The sequence below is a fragment of the Ciconia boyciana genome, chromosome 10 (genome assembly GCF_034638445.1).
Source record: "Ciconia boyciana chromosome 10, ASM3463844v1, whole genome shotgun sequence".
In the NCBI taxonomy this organism is placed as follows: domain Eukaryota; kingdom Metazoa; phylum Chordata; class Aves; order Ciconiiformes; family Ciconiidae; genus Ciconia; species Ciconia boyciana.
Window position 1 is genome coordinate 10,588,360 of NC_132943.1, and position 22,097 is coordinate 10,610,456.

At 40.8% G+C, this 22,097-nt stretch overlaps 1 protein-coding gene across 1 annotated transcript in view; it reads right to left on the reverse strand.

Annotated features, from left to right (window-relative positions):
- Positions 1–21,840, reverse strand: part of CCDC93 (CCC complex scaffolding subunit CCDC93) — a 57,163-nt gene extending 35,323 nt beyond the window's left edge. The window contains exons 1-7 of the mRNA XM_072874630.1: positions 21,611–21,840; positions 20,309–20,422; positions 18,500–18,594; positions 16,240–16,351; positions 10,269–10,367; positions 8,799–8,855; positions 2,709–2,809 (exon numbers count right to left, since the gene is read on the reverse strand). Of these exons, the coding sequence (XP_072730731.1) occupies positions 2,709–2,809; positions 8,799–8,855; positions 10,269–10,367; positions 16,240–16,351; positions 18,500–18,594; positions 20,309–20,422; positions 21,611–21,652 (620 nt within the window). The 5' untranslated portion in view covers positions 21,653–21,840. The remainder of the gene's footprint in view (positions 1–2,708; positions 2,810–8,798; positions 8,856–10,268; positions 10,368–16,239; positions 16,352–18,499; positions 18,595–20,308; positions 20,423–21,610) is intronic.
- Positions 21,841–22,097: the final 257 nt, after the last annotated feature.

A 22,097-nucleotide genomic window follows, 5' to 3' on the forward strand; every position in this document is an offset into this window, starting at 1 on the left:
AAGTGAATCATTTAACAAAACCAACAGCCAGGTTCAGGTTAGTTTTGGAATGCTTCAAATAAACTAAATAAGCAGGTAGTGCAGCATATTTATAGAATAATTTCAGCTCCATCTACTCCTTCCATTATGATTTGCAAATCTAGACTGTTCATAAAATATTGTCATGTAAATCTCATGAAAGGAAAAAGCAATGCTCTCCTTCCATTTGGAAGTTAATCCTCAGCTACTATACTTCTGAATTCTGGAAAGGCCTCAGGAAGTTGTCACTGCAATCTCTACTCCCAAAAAACATTCATGCTTGTGTGCTTTGGTGAATCTTCAATTTCTTTCTGAAGCATGGCATTCAGAGCTTTAAATATACACTCAAATAAACTGGTTTAGTTCTGTTTTTTTGATGGAGAGGAAAAATTGACATTTGAGTTTTGTTAGTTTGGAAATATTACCTTAAAGATGTTAAGTAGAAATAAATTTTAGATACGAGTAAGCAATCATCTTCAGTATTACGAAGCACTACACCCAGCACGTACACAGATATGAAAAGAAGCGATGTTCCCAATTGACTAACAGCTACAACTGTTTAACTCCTTAACTACTGCAGAAGCAGGACTATTTACAAGCCTTTTATGGCTAAAAGTTAAGTGATCCTCAGCAGCAGTATTAATTGTCACCAGTTCTCCATTTATTCAACACTCATACTTAAGAGGTAAATTCAGTCACATTTTATTACAGCCTAACACCAAGTTTTCAGGAATTCCCCAACATTAAGTTCTCTCTGCATTTTAAAGCTTAGCAGTACAAAGAATGTGGCAGAGCACTACCCTCCCACAGAATATGCATAAAGTTGTATTAGTATAAAAGCATTTGTAATTAATATTGCCATTATTGTATATGTTTGTGCTTTTTGTAGGAGCACAATTTTATTTTCACACAGATAATTGCATCCAAGTAATAAACAGCACCAGAACAGCAGTAACAAAAACTTAAACACCAGTTATATCAACAGAGAACCCATATGCCTCCCAGGCTTAACATTTCATATCTGTTATCGGAACTGACTTTGTACTTTGCTGAAGACTGACTGATAATATGCAAAGGTGTGGCAATGAAAGCCCCTAGCTGAAAGAGACTATGCAACTGTGTGGAAAGATGCTCACTGGCATCACTCTGCTCTCAAGCCAGACTCTGGCGTACCGCATTCAAGCTCATTTATGATAACCTTTAAGCTGGAGGCCACAGGATCAAGAAACGATTTAGAATATGGCACTATCACTGGCTGTATCTGAATAATGCTGCATTTGGCATCAGGACATTGCAAGACCCTATACTATTTGTTGAACTGAGAAAATTAACTTTTATGATTAGTGTGATCTGAAAGGAGCCATTTCTATGATAAGCAAGGGGCATTTAGGAGGAAAAAAATCCTCTACTCATGATTTTCTACGACTGCCATCTACATGCAGTAAAAGAATGAAAGGTTCACCTTAACTATTTGAATTCTAAAAACATTCAACTCTACAGAATCACAGAATCGTATAGGTTGGAAAAGACCTTTAAGATCATCGAGTCCAACCGTAAACCTAACACTACCAAGACCACCACTATACCATGTCCCTAAGCACCTCATCCAAATGTCTTTTAAATACCTCCAGGGATGGCAACTCAACCACTTCCCTGGGCAGCCTGTTCCAATGCTTGATAACCCTTTCAGGGAAGTAAAATTTCCTAATATCCAGTCTAAACCTCCCCTGGTGCAACTTGACGCCATTTCCTCTTGTCCTATCGCTTGTTACCTGGGAGAAGAGACCGACCCCCACCTCTCTACAACCTCCTTTCAGGCAGTTGTAGAGAGCGATAAGGTCTCCCCTCAGCCTCCTTTTCTCCAGGCTAAACAACCCCAGTTCCCTCAGCAGCTCCTCATCAGACTTGTGCTCCAGACCCTTCACCAGCTTCGTTGCATATCTTTGGACATGCTTCAGCACCTCAATGTCTTTCTTGTAGTGAGGGGCCCAACACTGAACACGTTATTTGAGGTGCGGCCTCACCAGTGCCGAGCACAGGGGGATAATCACTTCCCTAGTCCTGATACAAGCCAGGATGCAAGGAAAATCAGAAAGAGAAACTAGAAACAGAAACTCTGTAACATTATTTGTATGTGTTTGGAGAGCTCTCAGTAAACTAGAGGGACTTCCAAAAGTAATGGATAAATGCAAACCTTGGTAACTTTGTCTCTATATGGAAGCTTGCAGAAAGTAAGAAGATAAAGCACTAAACCATGATTCAGCCTCCTGATGTAGCAACCACATTAGAACTACAAAAAGCAGCAATAACTTCAGCTCCTTTTTTCCCCACTTTGTGGGGACTGCTTGCAAAGAGGCAATATTGATTGACAGACGCTACCTAGAAGCATCATGAATTTAAGCCATTTTCATGAAGCCAAGAACAAGTATGTTAAATAAACATACCCTACCAGCAGCATAAAGTCAGAACTTAGGCTCCCATTGCACAAAACATTGTGCACACATACGAGGACTGTCCAGTCCCCAGAGAATTTACAGGGTAAGCAAACAAAATCTGAAACCAAACAGGAGTAAATCTGAAACAGTTTGATTCTCAAGTAGTAGGAAAAAACTTCACAATCCAAATTTTATACGGAATGCTTCTATATACACACAATACAAACCCACAGACAATTAAATGAAGCCTTTCACCTGCCATATTCCAGAAGCGTAGCATGAACCTTTGATTCCTCATCTAGCAGTTCTTCAGCTCCCTTCTGACGTTTATATTTTCTCTGGGGTTTGTAAACCTCCTGTAAGACAGTGAATGAATGCAGAGCTTGTAAAAGGCTTTTCTAAAATAAATGAAGACTTGTTATCTAGAGTGATACATAACTCAATACACTTACCCAAATAAACGTCCTTCACTTTCTTTTTTGGGAATTACATGATAAAATCTTACTGAATTTACTTCTAAACAATTTGCTATAGGACCAGTCTTTCCAGGTTATAAAAAAATTACAAATGGGTGTTTAGAAACAAGCATGATTTCTTTAACCACCTCCTCCATCACATTAGAGTCAAAAATAACACAATCAACATCCATTTAAAAAGGCCCTATGATTTAGCTGATAATGCCAGCATCTAGAAATGCTACCTCCTTTGCGAGTTAATTCTGTTTTTAATCTCTTATTAGATAATTAACTGTAATTATCATCTACTCAATGATCACAGGTTACAATGGAATTAAAGCAGATTTTATTGCAATTTAAGGAACAAAAATATCTTAAGAAGTTTGATACTAAAATAATTCGATCTCATGCTAGCCCGATGTGATCCTATAGCTGGACAACAGGCCATCAAATAAAACCAGGATTCACAAGTACTATTTGGTGCTGATAGAGCTACTTCTAATTTAAAAACAAAATGGAAACAAAAGTACAGAGCTGCTAGCCTGACTGTTAACATAAACACAACTGTTATAGCACTATAAATCTGGCCTATATTAAAGTACTTTTTTTCTTCCTCCTTCCATATAGATCAACCATGCCACTATAAAAGTCTGTAAACAACATTAGAAAAATTATTCTGCCTCAAGGACAAACAAAACAAAACCAAAAACCAAACCAAACACAAAATAATCATGAGATCCTCAGCTTTCCCCAAATTAGAACCAAGATAACATTTACTTTGACTGGAATAATTTTTGCTGTTTGTTTGGTGAAAGATTAGGGTGCAGTGAGTCTGTAATGCAACATTTCTGTTGCTGGAACAAAGATTTTGAAGTTAATTGAAGTTTAGTATTTAGTGCTATCCTGCTAGCAAGGATACTGAAAAAAAACTAACCAAGAACCTGTGATCTCAAAGATATTTTTTTTACTGCAATTGATATTTTTTTAAAAGTGTCCCCCCCCAATCAACTAGATGACATTTTCTCTTCTCCTTTTTCTGAATTGAAATTCCAGCCCTCATCACAGCAGAGAAAAACTTCATCATCACCATCAAATAACCAGCATCAAAAGGGAACACCCCCCTCTTCTGGTCTGTTTTACATTCATATCTTCTAAATCCTTTGAGGGCCAGGCTCAGAATGCTTAGAACAAATACGTTACAAAAACAAGAGTTGAAATCAAAGCTTGGGCTTTCCATATATACATTTAACTTCAGAAAACCCTGTTCACATGGGACAAAAGATTCAATGCAAGAAGTTGCAAAGATTCTAAAAGAAAATTAAAAAGGAAGATTATTCTTTTGCTTGATCTGACTTTTTGTACAACACAAATTATTATTTTCAACACACAATTCCTGCACCATAACATTGCTGAAATAGCTTTCAACTTTTCTCAAAGACATGTAATCCCAAAGCAGAGATTTCAAACAAGTGAAAATGGACAGTCTTCCTTGGCAAGTTTGTCCTAAATTTGTCACTTACCCTTTGCAATTTTTACTTCATTTCTAATCTGAATTTCTGTCATCTTGGTTTCCAGCTATTAAATCTTGCTACATTTTTGCCTGTCACATGAAAAAGCTTTTTATGATCAACAATCTCCCACAAAATGTACTTTCACACCTACAGAAAAGCAATGCAAGTCATAAAAGCAATTATAGCTTTTACAGTGGCATTCTATATTATATCTGTGCTATATAAAGTGTAGGCATCATACCATAAACATTAGTCTTGGCATCAGATAATTGAGTAGCTGAACAAAAACACTGCAAGATAATCTCAATTCACTACATAGTCACCTTTCAGTGGCAGTAGTTCTTATTCCAATAACCGTTACTGATATTGAATATTCCCTTTTCTAACCTTTAGGCCTGGTCATGACCATAAATCTCATTGTATCATCCCCTTGAGAAGAGCAGAGTAGGTCCTTAGACCAGAGTTATAATAATGAATTCATACAACAGACTAATCTTTCACACTTGCTGGTCCTCTTTTACGAAAGTGGATTTCTCTTCCAATTCCAATGCACAATGACTTAAAGGTGACCTGCGAAAGAGCCTTCATCCAATAGCCACCTTCTCCTTCTTCCAGTTGCTATGGACAGATAGGAAAGCTTGTGCACTTTCTCCCCTGAAAATTCACTCTGTGTGTTCTTCTAGAGTGCACTCATGCCTTGATGCCTTCAGAGATCTCATGAACTAATCTTCCATTAAGAAGATGAGGTGCCAGCTGCTGAGAAATAATCCTGACAGAGCTCATATATTTAAGGAAGAGGTGTTTGTCTAATGATACCGTGAGCAGCGATGAACAAATGTCAAAACTTTATCTACCATGAAGATGCACCTAAAAACTAGAGATCTGTGATCCAGAGGAGAAGACAGAATACACCTTTATCAACCCTGCAGATAGAGATATTCAGAGATACTCAGACAGGCTAGCTGAATGGTGCAAAATACCACCAAACTTTTACGACTGTACGTTGTTTTCCTTTCCATTATCTGTTTCATTCTTGGACCCTGAATATGGAACTATTCCCTTAGCTGCAGAAGTAGACACATGCATATCTGATTCCAGGACCATGACCTATGAATTTTAAAGTAACAACGGCTCTAATACAGTGGGCAAGTGAAAACCAATTCATTGGCTTCAACCAGCAAAGAAACACCTGATCTGGTATACGTGTACCTGCTTCACCTCTACCATGTCATTCTCTGTGAGCTCTAAAAAGCAATTTCAGAAAACACAGAATCATAGAATCATTAAGGTTGGAAAAGACCTTTAAGATGATCTAGTCCAACTGTCAACCCAACACCTCCATGCCTACTAAACCATGTCCTGAAGTGCCACATCTACACGTTTTTTTAACTCATCCATGGATGGGGACTCAACCACCTCTCTGGGCAGCCCCTTCCAAGGCTCGACAACCCTTTCAGTAAAGACGTTGTTCCTAACATCCTCCAGTCTAAACATCTCCTGATGCAACTTGAGGCCATTTCATCTCATCCTATCACTTGTTACCTGGGAGAAGAGATCGACACCCACCTCGCTACAACCTCCTTTCAGGTAGTTGTGGAGAGGAAGAAGGTCTCCCCTCAGCCTCCTTTTCTCCAGGCTAAACAACCCCAGCTCCCTCAGCCGCTCCTCACAAGACCCTTGTGCTCCAGACCCTTCACCAGCTTCGTTGCCCTTCCCTGGACACGCTCCAGCACCTCAAAGTCTTTCTTGTAGTGAGGGACCCAAAACTGAACACAGTATTCAAGGTGCGGCCCCACCAGTGCCAAGTACAGGGGGACAATCACTTCCCTAGTCCTGCTGGTCACACTATTCCTGATACAGGCCAGGATGCTGTTGGCCTTCTTGGCCACCTGGGCACACTGCCGGCTCACGTTCAGCCGGCTGTCAACCAACACCCCCAGGTCCTTTTCCGCCGGGCAGCTTTCCAGCCACTCTTCCCCAAGCCTGTAGCGTTGCATGGGATTGTTGTGACCCAAATGCAGGACCTTGCACTTGGCCTTGTTAAACCTCAATTGACCTCGGCCCATCGATCCAGCCTGTCCAGGTCCCTCTGCAGAGCCTTCCTACCCTCAAGCAGATCAACACTCCTGCCCAACTTGGTGTCATCTGCAAACTTACTGAGGGTGCACTCAATCCCTTCATCCAGATCATTGATACAGATATTAAACCAGACTGGCCCCAACACAGAGCCCTGGGGAACACCACTTGTGACCAGCCACCAACTGGATTTAACTCCATTCACCACAACTCTCTGGGCTCAGCCATCCAGCCAGTTTTTTTAATCAGTGAAGAGTACACCCACCTAAGCCATGAGCTGCCAGCTTCTCCAGGAGAATGCTGTGGGAGACAGTGCAGGTAGATATGTAACATGCAGGCAGATATGTTAGAGAAACTCAACCAAGCACCATGGGACTTTGGACAAGGCACTTGAACAGACCTGACATTTACTAGGTAACTGCACACTGAAAGTAGATTGCATTCCTTCTTTTCAGACAAGTTCTCCCAAATAAATGCATTAACGAAACAGAACAAACTTAAAACCCCAAATTATTAGAACATAAAAACTGAGCCTTGAAACCTCTGTTCCTCAGCAACCAAAGGGATCCCTTCATCACTGTTAATCAAATATCTTCTGGTTGTTTTTAAATGACACTAAAAATTCTAGGTACTAGTGTTTTGTAAAAGCATTGTGATTACTTTGTTTCTGTCTCTTCAGTGACAAGGCTGGTATCAGCCACTTGGATACAGAATCTTCATTGCTATTTAAAGACAATGTAGACAGAAAAAGGACACACTTGAAACACCTGAAAAGTTAGGACAATTATTCGGAAAATTGCAAATAAGCAGAAGCGCAATGAATTTCAAGTGCTACTTGATACAACACACATTTGGAATTTGCTTTCTTACATGGGTTTGCATTCTCTCTCAATTTAAACGGTTATACAAGTTCACAAACAAAACAATAATACCCATTTACAAGGGGAGCTAACTTGTAAAACAGAAAACAGATCTCACTGGAAAGACAAGTATTGCCAGTTGTAGTAAAAGACTCATTGTAAGACTGCTGATAATTAAAAAAAACAACCAAACCATGGGGAACAACAGTTAGAGACTAATTGAAATTTTCAAAGCAAGAGTAATTATTCAAATAGATTAACAAGGGATTTGCATTGGTCATCACCTGGAGACTTTCATATCAATGTTTTTCTATAAACATACACTGTAATTCAACCACATATATTAGGCTCAGCAGCACTCAGGTCGTTAATACGGAAAAACAACTACCTCCAAAACATGACAAAACAGTAAGATGACTTGTCTGGTTCATTATGCAAACTATCATATAGCTTGTTATACTGGCACTTAACACCTCTATCCATGGGCAAAGAGTTTAGGGTGTCTGGCTAGAGCCACCTGAAATAGCACTGATTTTCTCAGAAGAGTGGGATTTCACCATCTATTGAAGAGCCTTGGAAGTGTCCCATTCAAAACATACCCAGATTTCTCATCCCTTCTCAAATGCTGGCATGTGAATTTATCAAAATGGTCAAAAAAAACCACACCAAAAAACAAAAAAAACCCAACCAACCAAAAAGGTAGAGAACTGTTGGAGTCAGAAATGGCAAACTGATAGTCACAAGCAAACAGGGAAATTAGAGAGAAAGCAAGGACAGAAATTCAAGCTGCTAGCTAGGCATCTGAATTCAGGTATGAGACAGTGATATAGCCTATGTATTTTACATGTCACTCCTGGTAGCGTTCATGAACAAGCTTTCAAAAAATATAAACAAACAATTTATCCAAGAGTTAGAAGACCTGCATCTGAAGATGGAGAACACAAGCGATAACACCTTTCCCAACCAACATTTGCTACTTGAAGAAAACGTTTCCAAAGTAGGGTATGTGTTTTCACTGTCAATTACAAGAAGTAAAAAAGAGAAGTTCTGAAATGCAGACATTTAAATTGAGGAGATCATTGCCATTTTGATTCATTTCAAGATAAATAGTCCAACTGCTGATAGCTTCAAACAAACACTTAGTCTGCTGAGGGTTTAATAGCCGGTAAACTACCTTGTGACTTTTGTTTGATAGCGTGGAACTCCATACTCTCCGTGCAGGCAGCTGATACGGTTTATCTACTCATACCGTGCACACTTAAAAGGTTTTCAATCTGATACGTTGGCATTTGAGACCTGTTCTAAGAATGAAGCTCACCATGTAACTTAATTGGGACCTTCTCATGAGAAAACCCAGGATTGGCTGCATTAAACAGAATTAACCACCACCATTTCATTATTAAAACCACTTGCTTCTTGATTATAAAGATCTAACATACTTACAAAGATATCAGTAACAGTTTTGATAGCCTTCTCTTTTCTTTGCATAAATTCGTCATCCTGCAAGACATTAATAGAGGTGATTAAAAAATACCAGGAATTGAGATTAAATCTCAAACACTGTAATGAGTTTTGCAAACAAAGTTGTCAAATAGTTTCTAACTGAGCTGCCCAATTATTTGGTGAAATGTTAGTGATTTCCCGTAACACAGAAAAGTACTTGCTTCTCTCATCAGATAGGGACGTAGGTCTTTAAAACTGTATCCAGATCAGTAGTCTTTCTGCTCTCTGCTTATACAGTACCTGACACAAATGCAATCCCAGCCCACTACTGGGATCTCCAATCATTACTACACTATGAAGAAATGAAGTTGGGCTAGGCTTAATGTGGAAAAGAGAAGTTTCCCCTAGTGTTATTTTAGTTTCTAAGCATTAAAAACAATCAAAAAAACCAAAACAAAATCCAGACACCTCAAGCTAATAAAATCCGTCTGTCTTTCCCAATACTAGGGACATCTACCTCTAATGCTGTTACTGAATTAGAGACAAAACTTGGGTTCTAGGTTTTAAATATGGAATTGCCTTGGGATATTCACAAACAGAACTGATGGCTCTGCACTATAGGCACAAATCCAAGCTCGTTCCAGCTCTCCTCCTACACCAAGGAACCTTCATATCATTACTGCAGAACAGGAAGAAGAGAGGATCACAACACTGTTCTAAGCATGTAACTTCAAAGCGGGCAGCATTTGACTATTACCAGAAGGAGAAGGAATATGATCAAGGTATCTCAAACAGTGCAAAATTACTCTTACCACTACACTTCTAGATAAAACTGCACCTCTCACTCCTCTGGCACTCATTTTACAGAGACATATGTATTTCCTTTTAACCCAAACCTGTCCCTCTCGGTCTTTCCCCAAGTTCAGTTTTTGAATGAAGTTTTTTAGGAATCTAGTTTTCAAGAACAAATTTTGGGGGCTGGATACAGGGAGGCAAGAGCTGACCGTGAGCACTTGAAAAAAACCCCCAAGTTATGTTATGAGTATTAACAGCATAACAATTCTCATTTAGCTAGATCAGCTTCCCCACGGCACACCGGGTGTTCTCGAACACATTTCAGGCAATGTAGCTCCAGTCACATGGTTTGCCTGGATACACTGCACAGAGCTCTATATCCACTCCAGAAGTGAGCTACCGGGCAAGCCAGACTGACAGAGAAGTAGCAAATACTGCAGAAAAAACTAAGGCAACTATTAAGCAAAAGTTAACCAATATCTATGAACTCTCTGTCATAATAATGTTTTAATTTTCTTCCCAGCTGAATCTGCACATGGAGTCCTCTAGGACCGATTAATATAATGATAGCAAAGGCAACTCCAATATATTGTGCTGATTTCAGAGCTGTGAAGCTGGTACTGCACCTGAGCATTTGACATATTATAATAGAAACAAGAACTGGCTTGATCTTACCTCTGGCAGTCTATGACTTTTTTGAAACTGTGATATAGAGTAAGAACGGATATAGTCTCCCATTTCTTCCCTTGTTTCTATTGCACGTTTCACCAGCCACTGGGGGGAAAAAAAAAGGTTTGTATCAGTGGAAAGGGGAAGAATAACAGCAGCAAACACCTAACTACTGCATAATTATTTGTAATACATTATAAAAGCTAAAAGCACATTTTAAGCACACAAACAAGAACATTTATTTGTAAACATGGTAACTCAGGGACCTACTCCTAATAAAATGATTCAGCATTACCTATTTTATAGAATTCATGTTTGCTCTTCTTCCATGTACTAAAAAGCTCAGTAGAGCAATCAGATAATGCCCAAGCTAAGAAACCATGTCTTTTCTTATAATCAAAGTTTTACATATAAAAACCTAAATATTCTTCAACCTGTTGAACTATATTGAACCATACAAACCTCAATGAGCCATACTGTTCATACTACAGTGGGATTCTAAAGTCCAAAGAAGATCAAACTGCCTTCCTTTATAAGCTCCTTGGAGCAGAGCCTAGTATCCCCCAAAAACCCCACTTTTCTGAATGTTATTTGCAAACCGTGTATTGCAAAATTAGTTATTTAGTTGCATGATTTCCCCTTTATTTAGCTTGCACTGTAACTTCTCATATACCGAATTGTTTTACATTCTAATTAATTTCTTATAGTAAGTATGGAAAGAAAATTCTATTGCAAATTTCAACTATTAGGAAGTCTTAGTTGACAAATTCATTTATAAACAAAAACATATGAAATCTTCACAAGCATATGCAAAGTTCACTGAAATTTTGCCAATACGAATTTCTGTAATCCAAAAAATTGGATATCTTCAATAAAATAATTCCAAAAAGGAAAACAAAGAGCATCTGTGGAATACTTAATGTCTTCTTTGCCTCAGTCTTTAATAGTAAGACCAGTTCTTCTCTGGGTACCCAGGCTCCTGAGTCAGAAGACACGGACGGGGACCAGAATGGAGCCCCCATAATCCAGGGGGAAATGGTTAGTGACCTGCTACACCACTTGGACATTCACAAGTCTATGGGGCCAGATGGGCTCCACTGGAGGGTACTGAGGGAGCTGGCAGAAGTGCTCCCCAAGCTGCTTTCCATCATTTATCAGCAGCCCTGGCTAACTGGGGAGGTCCCAATTGACTGGAGATTAGCTAATGTGATGCCCATCTACAAGAAGGGCCACAAGGAGGATCCGGGGAACTACAGGCCTGTCAACTTGACCTCGGTGCCGGGGAAGGTTATGGAGCAGATCATCTTGAGTGCCATCACACGGCAGACACGTACAGGTGATCAGGCCCAGTCAGCATGGGTTTAGGAAAGGCAGGTCTTGCTTAACCAACCTGATCTCCTTCTGTGACAAGGTGACCCGCCTAGTGGATGAGGGAAAGGCTGTGGATGTTGTCTACCTAGACTTTAGTAAAGCCTTTGATGCTGTCTCCCACAGCATTCTCCTGGAGAAACTGGATGCTCATGGCTTGGACAGGTGAACTCTTTGCTGGGTAAAGAACTGGCTGGATGGCAAAGCCCAAAGAGTTGTGGTGAATGGAGTTAAATCCAGTTGGTGGCCGGCCACAAGTGGTGTTCCCCAGGGCTCTGTGTTGGGGACAGTTCTGTTTAATATCTGTATCAATGATCTGGATGAAGGGATTGAGTGCACCCTCAGTAAGTTTGCAGATGACACCAAGTTGGGCAGGAGTGTTGATCTGCTTGAGGGTAGGAAGGCTCTGCAGAGGGACTTGGACAGGCCGGATTGAGGGGCTGAGGTCCATTGTATGAGGTTCAACAAGGCTAAGTGCTGGGTCCTGCACTTGGGTCACAACAACCCCATGCAATGCTGCAGGCTTGGGGAAGAGTGGCTGGAAAGCTGCCCAGCAGAGAAGGACCTGGGGGTGTTGGCTGACAGCCAGCTGAACACAAGCCAGCAGCGTGCCCAGGTGGCCAAGAAAGCCAGTAGCATCCGGGCTTGTATCAGAAATAGCGTGGCCAGCAGGACTAGGGAAGTGATTGTCCCCCTGTACTCAGCACTGGTGAGGCCGCACCTTGAATAACGCATTCAGTTTTGGGTCCCTCACTACAAGAAAGACATTGAGGTGCTGAAGCGTGTCCAAAGACATGCAATGAAGCTGGTGAAGGGTCTAGAGCAGAAGTCTTGTGAGGAGTGGCTGAGGGAGCTGGGGTTGTTTAGCCTGGAGAAAAGGAGGCTGAGGGGAGACCTTATTGCTCTCTACAACTACCTGAAAGCAGGTTGTAGAGAGGTGGGGGTCGGTCTCTTCTCCCAGGTAACAAGTGATAGGATGAGAGGAAATGGCCTCAAGCTGCGCCAGGGGAGGTTTAGATTGGATGTTAGGAACAATTTCTTCACCGAAAGGGTTGTCCAAAGCCTTGGAAGGGGCTGCCCAGTTGAAGTGGTTGAGTCCCCATCCCTAGAGGTATTTAAAAGATGCGTAGACGTGGTGCTTAGGGACATGATTTAGTGGTGGACTCGGCAGTGCTAGGTTAACAGCTGGACTCGATGATCTTAAAGGTTTTTTCCAACCTAAACGATTCTATAATTCTATGATAGAAATGGATGTGGGCCACTTTAAACATTATTCTTTTAGCTTGCATCTTTAAGGAGGAAAAAAAAAAATAAAAAAAAATCCCCCCCCCCCCCAACCCCTGAAGTGCCCTCCCAAAAATCTGAGTGGCATAAACCCTACATCCTAGCACAATAAATCTACTACTTAAGCTAAAAATATGTTTTAACAAAGTACATTTCACCACACTAAGTAGTTATATTACCTATAGTATTCATTGTTATTACTTGTTAAACATTAATAACATTATGTTATCAAAATACAGAATACATAATATAGAAAAATACACAGCAGTAGTTCACGAAACAAAGGAATGTTAATTTCCTGGCTTGGTTTTCATCTATACCATGAAATAGCCTGCACACCTCACAACTCACCAGACCAAGAGCTCAGCTGTGCCAGCCAGCACAACATACATCCTATTCTACATTCAAAAAACTCAAAACTCTACTGTACTCTAAAAGCTATCAATGTTGTTCTTCTACTGAGCAGGCCATACTGAATAAATAATAAATCCCTCGGTTCTAGGAAGCATTGGATTTACAGCACGTATACAAAAATGGGATTATACTCTGCATGCATACACGTCCATCCCTCTCTACTCCAAAGAAGTCCTTAGGAGCATACTTTAAAACAAACGGATAGTCCAGGTGGCTTTTATACAGTCTGTGGGCTATGGTATGGTCATCCTTCTACAAAGCAAGCTTGAACTGTTCACAGCACACATCTCTATCAGTCTGAGGGGGAAGAGATGGGCTGGAACTCTGCTGGCACTTGAAGCAATTAGAAGTTGAACAGAAAATGTTCTGGGCTCTCAGTGCTAGGACCCAACACTGAACCTGTCTTGTATCATTAGTCCATTATACTCTGACAGAAGACATCACTTGGAACACAATCTCATCTCATTAATCTTGGCTGTACTCTGGGTAGAAGCCATTACAGCTAGGTTATACGCATTTCTATCAAATTTTCCTACTATAGATCACTTATTGTTTTCAAAAACTACAGCTCCACCATGAAAAGACATATCTTCAAGCCTCTGAAGTGTTCAAGAAGAACCACATGACTGTATAAGAAAAAAAGACTTCTTCTGACATTTATAAGACCACACAAAAAGCCACAAGAGATTGAAGTACATTTTAAAAAATGTTGGAGAAGATAAATCTTGTGGGCTGTTGACAGCCTGTGCAGGAGGTCACATAAGAGATCAGATCAATCTTGGGATCCAAGTTTGAACCAGTAACAGTTTTCTGTGCTATAACCATGAACCCCTGGAAAGTGAGGGGAAGATGATGACAACAAGAGATGAAAGTGCAGACTATTAATTACAAAGCACATCTCAACACAAGATTGTGTACATACTTTTCTCTGTGAACATAAGCAGAATTTAGTAGGAAGAACAGCACCATTTCTGCCCACTGGAATTTTTTTAGTCTTTTTCTTTTTTTTTTTTTCCTTTTTTTTTCTTTTTTTTTTTTTTTTTTTTTTTTACAGTTCCACTACAGGCTATGGCAGTGAGCCAACTCGATCTAATTTCTTCCTGTAGGGAAGGATTCATCTAAATTCATCCCGTCAAGTTCACCAGAGTAGCTTGCACAGTGCAAGAGCTATTGGGACACAATGCCAGGTGGAGGGAAGAGCTTCTGTATCATTTGGGGGCTGATTTGAGATTTACAGATAGCAAGTGAAATCTTGAATTTAACAGGGCATTGAGTAAAGTGTCATTATCAAATACATAATTCCTACATGCCATGGTGTGGACAGCCTATTATAGCTTTTGCATGGTCTTTTTCAGAACACAGTATACTGGTGACACCAACAAAAGTTTTCTTGAAAGCCTATCTTGATTGGGACAAATGAGGAACCAACAGTGTCTGGAGCAGGCAGAACTTCACAGGGACCTGACAGAAAGCCACAATTTCTAAAAAACATCCTCTACATAAAGAAAACTAAGCTCATCAAGAAAGACTTCTTCACCAAGTATGGATTAGATATACCACCTACTGGCCAGCTACTAATACTGAGAATCACTGCTCTCAGAGAAATCTAGAAGCTGATTTCCTCCCTGCTTAGAATTAATGTTCCTCCTTTCCCGAGGTAATATCCCAAATCAGGATTTTGGATAAAGCAGGTCAGAGAAAAGAATACCTAGTGCTATAGTTTTTACAGCAGAAGTAATAGTTTATGTTCTCACTTTAGGAGAAGAATTATTTTTCCTGTGAGAGAAGTCTTGTATTTGATAAATGTAACCAATCATCATCATCGTGAAGTGACCAGGGCAAGAAATTAACCTGGATTGGGTGGGTTTTGGGGTTTGGTTTTTTTTGGTAGGAAAATGCAAGTTTAGAAGTTAAAACTCACATTAACAAGATACAAACTTTCCACCTTAGGCAGCATGAGCACAGCTTGAAAGCTGTATAACAGTAGCACACTCCACATAACTTTTTGTGGCGAGCGCAGTTAAGTGTGGTTTTCCTCAGGAGCCCCCTACTAGAAGATAACAAGAAAGAGAAAATAGGAAGTTTTCCCCACTTCTTACAAACTGGAATTTAGATTAAACTCTTACTTGCTAAATTCTTTCACAGGCAGGCGGTAAGAAGATATTTAATGAAAAATAAGCTTGCTTAACAGTCTTCATTTTCCCTGTTTATCAAAGATACATTTCTGTGTGCAGATGAAAGTAAAATAAAAAAATTGTAACGACATACCAAGGATTCTCAAGATAGCACATGTAACTAGAACACATCATGTGTTAGCTTAAACCTTAATAAAATGGAGAACTATGAGCATGCACATGGTCAGTTAGCGTTGCTCAACAAATACGCAGCAATAGGGTCACATGTCAGATCAAGTCATTTTTCCACCCATAGTTTTTAAGTGATCCGAATGAACAATGAATTATGCTTAAAGAAACTACCCCAGCTGGCTTTCACCTTATTCATATCCTTTTGATTGAGTGACTATCTGCACAACTTACTCCATAAGTTTAAACATAGACTGCAAGATATTTGTTCTATTTCCTAGTCCAGCAAAGTAGTTTATCAGATTCTGAAAACAGCTTAAACTTTAGTTTCTTTAAGCAGACGTTCCACAAAAGGCAGAATCTGACTCCATTTCAAAGAATTTAAAGAGTTTGCTTTGTGTTTTTCTTAAATGTAGATCAAATAATACTTAAGAATTCTATCATCCATAACGTCACTCAATTCTTTAAAAACATTCATTTAAACTACTTCTCTGGGATTATTCATTCCAAAGTTAAAGAGCCAAACAATAATACAGATTTTTTTAAAATTTTTATGCAAGTTTTATGGCCTTTTTCAGCACAGTATCGATACATCACAAAATTATTACCTGTACAACAGGAAATATATGAATGAAATCCAGTCCCTGGATCTGATGTGGTTCCAAACGATGAGGACACTTCATTTTTGGTAATACTGACACAATTTTTTCAGTTAAGGCACTATTAAAACAACAAAAACCACACATGTATATATGCTACAATTTTCTTTTGTAAATTATAAATTATTTTTGCAAACAGTTAGTAGTTAGAAGGTTCCCTCTAGTGGCTTCCATTGTATACAGCTGTGAAAAGCAATCAAACTTTCATTTACAAAATAGCTTTTACATTGTACTATACATATTATTAGTCTGTGAAGAGGTGATTAAACCCCTCTTGCAGGCTCCTAGCTTGTGATTTCATTTATAGTATTACACACAAAATTTTAAGACCTGCATGTCTGGTCAGATGAAATGCCCATGTAAGATATATCTACAAACACCTTTGCATATTATAATACATGCACACATGAAGAAACACTAGCTTTAGGAACAGTTATACTAAGTAAAAGATATGCACTCAAAGAAAGTCCAGAATCAAATGTAAGGAGTTAAAAATTTGTTTAGCAGAACTCCCAAAATATATCTTGACATTACTACTGAAACTTTATGAGTTTAAATATATATTACCCCTAAAAGCTAAATACACAGTATACTTCACATGGTTTTGAAGTGAGTAAAACTGAATTTGCTGGCAACCATCTTGCTCAGGTAAGAGCTGGTAAAGTTGAAAGGATTACCCTAACACAAGGGATTCATCTACAAGAACATCACCCTGCTTCCACTAAATCCCTTATTTTAGGGCAAGGTGCTTTTTGCTGCCAATGCTTTCAAGCACATTTTTAAAGCAGGTGTCAACACTGAGGATGAACACTGTACTGGGAAAACTAAAACTATTTTTCCATGAAGGAAAAAAATTAACTGGTCCAGTACTGACCTCAGTGATATTCAGTACTGCCCAAATGGACAGTGGCTCTGAACACTTTAGATTTACAAATAAATCATTGTTGCTGTTTTGGGAGGGGAGCCTGGTTTTTGTTTTGCCAATTTTGCATCCAGTCAGCTGGAAAGATAACAGAACATTTTCAGAACAACTTAACTATTTCCTGTCCTGCTGTTCTTAAGGATAACAAAGACGGCAATTATAAAAACTTGGCAATTATAAAAACTACCACCACCATCTTAATTCCTAGTCTCTACCTAATTCTGTCCACTTAACAATGCCTTACGTAGTTATTTATCTATGATGATTTGAGTGTCTTCAAGTTTGATAGCAATAACCACAAATTTTTGTTTTTAAATGTGTTACAGTCTTGCCGATGCCAAATGACTTTCAAGAAAACAGCACAGAAAGATGTTCAACTACATTGAGAAAACAAGTCTTTTCATGCAACTGTAACTTGACAGGTTATTCTTACTTCCTGCAAATTTTAATATGGCTCTTTTATCACAGAAATGCATAAAGAAATAATGTCGTTTAGAATGTAATCCCTTCCTCAGCACAAACAATTTTTACAGCCTCCCTAATACAGGAATTAGCTGGCTTATGAGCAAATTCCATGCAGAATAAATGAATCAAACCAAAATGGTCTCATTGGGTCACTATCAGGAAGGAACTCCTCCTCCTCAGTATGGGGCAGGTAACTGTTTCGGCAACGGTGTCATGCTTTAAATTCTGTTTGCTGATGCCTACAATTCCAACCCAGAACCATAAAGGAGAATCAGAGGTTATTTACACAGCAAAGCTGCAGACATAGAGAACTCAAGGAAGGTCTTCTAACGTTGCACGCCAGTTTCCAGCAGCATGGTCTCCCTCTGCCCTTTGTTTTGGCCTCTGCATCATCCCCTCGTGCCAGCACAAGCAACTGTGCAGCTGCATAGAGAAATGGATCCAGGAACTGATTCATGTTAAAACTATTTTCCTTTTTTTTGGTAGGTTTTAATCTGGATCAGTTCCCAATCCAGTTCGATCTGGAGCCACATAAATGCTTTCACTGCTTAGTAGGGATATAAGAACATGGCAGCCCAGAGGGGAATAGCACTGCTTTTTTTGGAATAAGCTTCTTTCTGGTTTTAGAGTTTGTGGAACTACAGTCTGAGACACCCAGAAACCAGTGCAATATTTTTGCAAACATATGGTCTTGAAAAGCAAGAAATTTGGACTAAAAATCCTTCTTATAAACCAGCAAATATCAGGTAACTTCCCCCCCACGCCCACTTCTTCTTTTCTAAGAAGAAAAAAAATACCACGCTTGCCATTTAATCAACTTACATTTTTTGACCAATAGTAGAGTTTTCTTGAAACAATAAATCAACATCGATATCAAAGCTGCAAGTAGTGATGCACCACGTCATGCCGCCTACCACCTAGTAAAGGAGCAACAGCATGGTTAGTTCCATCTTAATTTGAAGAGGCAAAACGAAACAGATCTTAAAGGCTTTATTTATTTTAGAAACTACAGCTTACTCTTTTCTCCATCTTATATAGAGACAGAAATATATATACATAGAATGCATATCAACTTCTACATACAATACACATACAAGATGACAGAAAAAAAAAATCAGAGCAGTTAGTGACATTCTGAATTCCTCTCTTAGCTTTATGTATTAGTTTTGAAACAGCTCTCAGATTAAAAGAACCCCAATAGATAAAACATGACAGTATGTTAAATGTCATAATCTTTAAAAAGTGACCGTATCAAAATTTTATCAAGGATCATAATTTCTGTATTCATATATTTACCTTTTTATATACACCTTTGCTACTATTATTCTTTGCTTGCTGACACATGCAACACCAAGTGCTAGGCACAGTATCAACATAGTAATGAAAATCCCCAGCTCTGTAAAAATCTCTATTTCAGGCCCTATTCCTACAGATACTTAGGCATATTTAAACTCCCAAGCCATTTCATCAACTGTACATAAATTACATAAATATTTTAAAACAACCTTGCATAAACATATGCAAGATAAGCTAAAAGTATGCAAAGGCAAAGAACAGAAAAAAGGGATTAAAATGTGGAATAACTTGCCAACATCGCACAGCAAATTAGGGTGTTTGGTACAAGGTTTTCTAACACATTACCCCTCTCACATTCCCGTCTGAAACAGTTAATCAGTATCCCTTTTATATTAGCAGCTAGATCATTTTCTATAGCAATGCTCATTTTTGTAAAGGTTGAGCATTGTCATGAAATGGTAACTTTGCAATTGTATTTAGGCAAGTATAAACCTGATGCATCCATTTCTACACATAAACGCAACAACACTGCATCCTAAGGTGGTCTCCTTGAAACTACTTTGTGTCTGTGTGCACAGCCTCCTGGGCAGCTAAGGTCAGTAACGCCAAGCAGTTTGAAAAAACTAAAATTGTATTGCAAAGTAGGGCTGTGCTATGATCAAAGAAACAGCAGAAAACAGAAGAGTCCATTTCAAGGCTGTAGTTCTGTGCTTTCAAACCTTGGTTCAGGAATTTCCCACAGAGTCAGAACTAAAACAATTCAGAAGTCTCTTTGCAACCTGAACTTTGCTCACTGTCAGTATCACATACTTCCTGTCTTGGACAATGAAAGGTTAACATACATGACGTTCTAAAGATATGTAAAAACAGCCCAAAAATAATCTCACTAGGCTAACTGTTCCATTCTCACACAGAGCCTCTCAGGACAAATATTTCCTCATTTCTCATTAATGAATAATTCTTTTTAAAATTACCATGCTATCTCCAAGTATCAAGTCTTTGTAGCTATTCTAACTGCAGTTGAAAGAGGGGCAAAATTCCCCATATATGACTCTAACTTAGGCCATAACACCCACAAAAAAGCACACCAGCAATTAGCTCGCATCCAATTGTCTCCTTTAAAACAGGCCTTGCTGTACAAAATCGTTTTTCAAGACTGAGGAGGTACTATCTGTCCGAAACTGGGTCAATTGCAGAATTATTTACACAGGAAAGACTCACGTGTTCCAAGTATTTTTTTCTTTTAATCGCGTAGAACTGCTAAACTAACTTGTATAAAATATGTAATCCTCATATACTTAAAAAAGGTTTTTAAAAATACTGCATTGGTCTCACCTTGTCAAAGGGTGACAATCCTTTGATTCTTGCTCGAAAATACCCAGCAGCCACCAACAGTTCCAAAATTTCAGTCAACTTGATGTTTTGTTCCTCATCTTCTCTTGTTTCAACCTGACAAACAAACAACACAACACTAATTCAGTGTTTCTCTTTCATTCTTCAAATGAACGTTTCCCAAACTTTATCTTAACATAGACCACATATCAGGGAAAACATTGACTTCCATTAGCAATTTGGTTGTTAATTTGAAAGACATTAAAGAAATAGGTAATGCATTCCTACATGGATTTAACATCACATCTTTTTCACCCAGTTAAATACTTTAATCTGCTTTTGCTGTTCAAACTCCTGGCCCACTGTTTGCCTCCGGCTAGACAGATTGCTCCTACTGCCATAAGACAGCTAATTTATTCTCAATTTTGCACATTTCTTTCAATTTCAGGGTTCACAAAGTCGTACACCTCACAATAACGCTTCTATAATCTTTTTACAAAAACAGGAGGAGAAACTTATGTGGAATTCCACTTTTTGGGTAATGCAATTTTAAGCAAAGTATGACAGTAACAAAAACTAAACTCTGACGGGCAGCCTGGATAGTTTCAGTGCTCCAAAGCCTCATCAGCACACCACAGTGCTTTTGTCCCCATGTGATCGGGTGAAACCCCACAGCTCCAAGAACATACGTGATTTCCTAGAGGCCCAGAGCACCCAAACAACTCAGACCTAGGCCGGAGAGACGGCTAACAGGGCTTTGGGTCTCCCCCTCAGGGGCTGCAAGGGCCCACCTACACACCCTCCCCGCCTCCCTCTTCCCCTCTCTTCCCCAAAATCTTTTCGACAGCCTCCCTCTCTCCTCCCCCTCCCACGGAGCCCACGGAAACCTGAAAAGCCTCGCAAGCGGAGGGGACAAGGAAACGTAATGGTGCACAGAAGGTGACCTACACAGGCGCTGCCAGCAGCCCCACAGGGCCTCCCCCGGGAGCGGGGCGGAGAGGGGCCCGGCTCCCCGCGCCCCGAGGGACCCCACCTCACGGGGCCGTGGGCCGCAGGCGGGGGACGGCGCAGGGCCGTGCCCGCCGTGCAGCAGTGACCCCCGGGCTGCCGGCGCAGCCCCAGAGCGGCGGCGAGGGCCGGTCAGCGCCCCAGCCCGCAGGAAGGCGAGGAGGGGAGGAAGCAGGCAAGGAGCCCGGAGAAGCCAGTGCAGCGGGGCCGGAGGAACAGCGGGCGGCCGCGCCTGGCCAACGCCGCTCTGCCCGGAGCGGGGGCGGCGGGGGGCTGGGAGAGACGCCGCTACGGTACCTCCTGGGGGGCCTGGTGCTCCTGTCCCCTGGGGACGACCATCGCCCTGCGCCTCCGGCAGCCTGCGCCCAGCCGCTCAGCCTGTCACGTCCGCTCCCCCCGCCGCAACGCCCGGGCGAAGGGGGTGTTCCCAGCCGGCGGCTGCCGGGTTCCCCCGCCCCCGCTCAATGGTTCGCCCGCACCCTCCTTGCGTACAAGCGCATCCGGGCCGTGCCATTCTCGGCCAAAGGGGTGCGGGCGAAGGAGGGCGGGGGCTGCGCGGCTCCCCGGCGGCTCATGTGACTGACTGCACGGAGCGCAACCGCCGGAGCGCCGCCCGCCCCCGCCCGCCAGTGCCCGGGGCGGCGCCCCTGGGGGAGCCCCGGTGCCCCCGTGCCCGCGGCTGCGCCCGGGCCGAGGGGGGGGCCGCGGAGCCGTCCCCTCACAGCCCGCCGCTCCCTGCGTGCACCCGCTGGTCCCGGGCACTTCCCCTGTGTTCTGCTGGCGT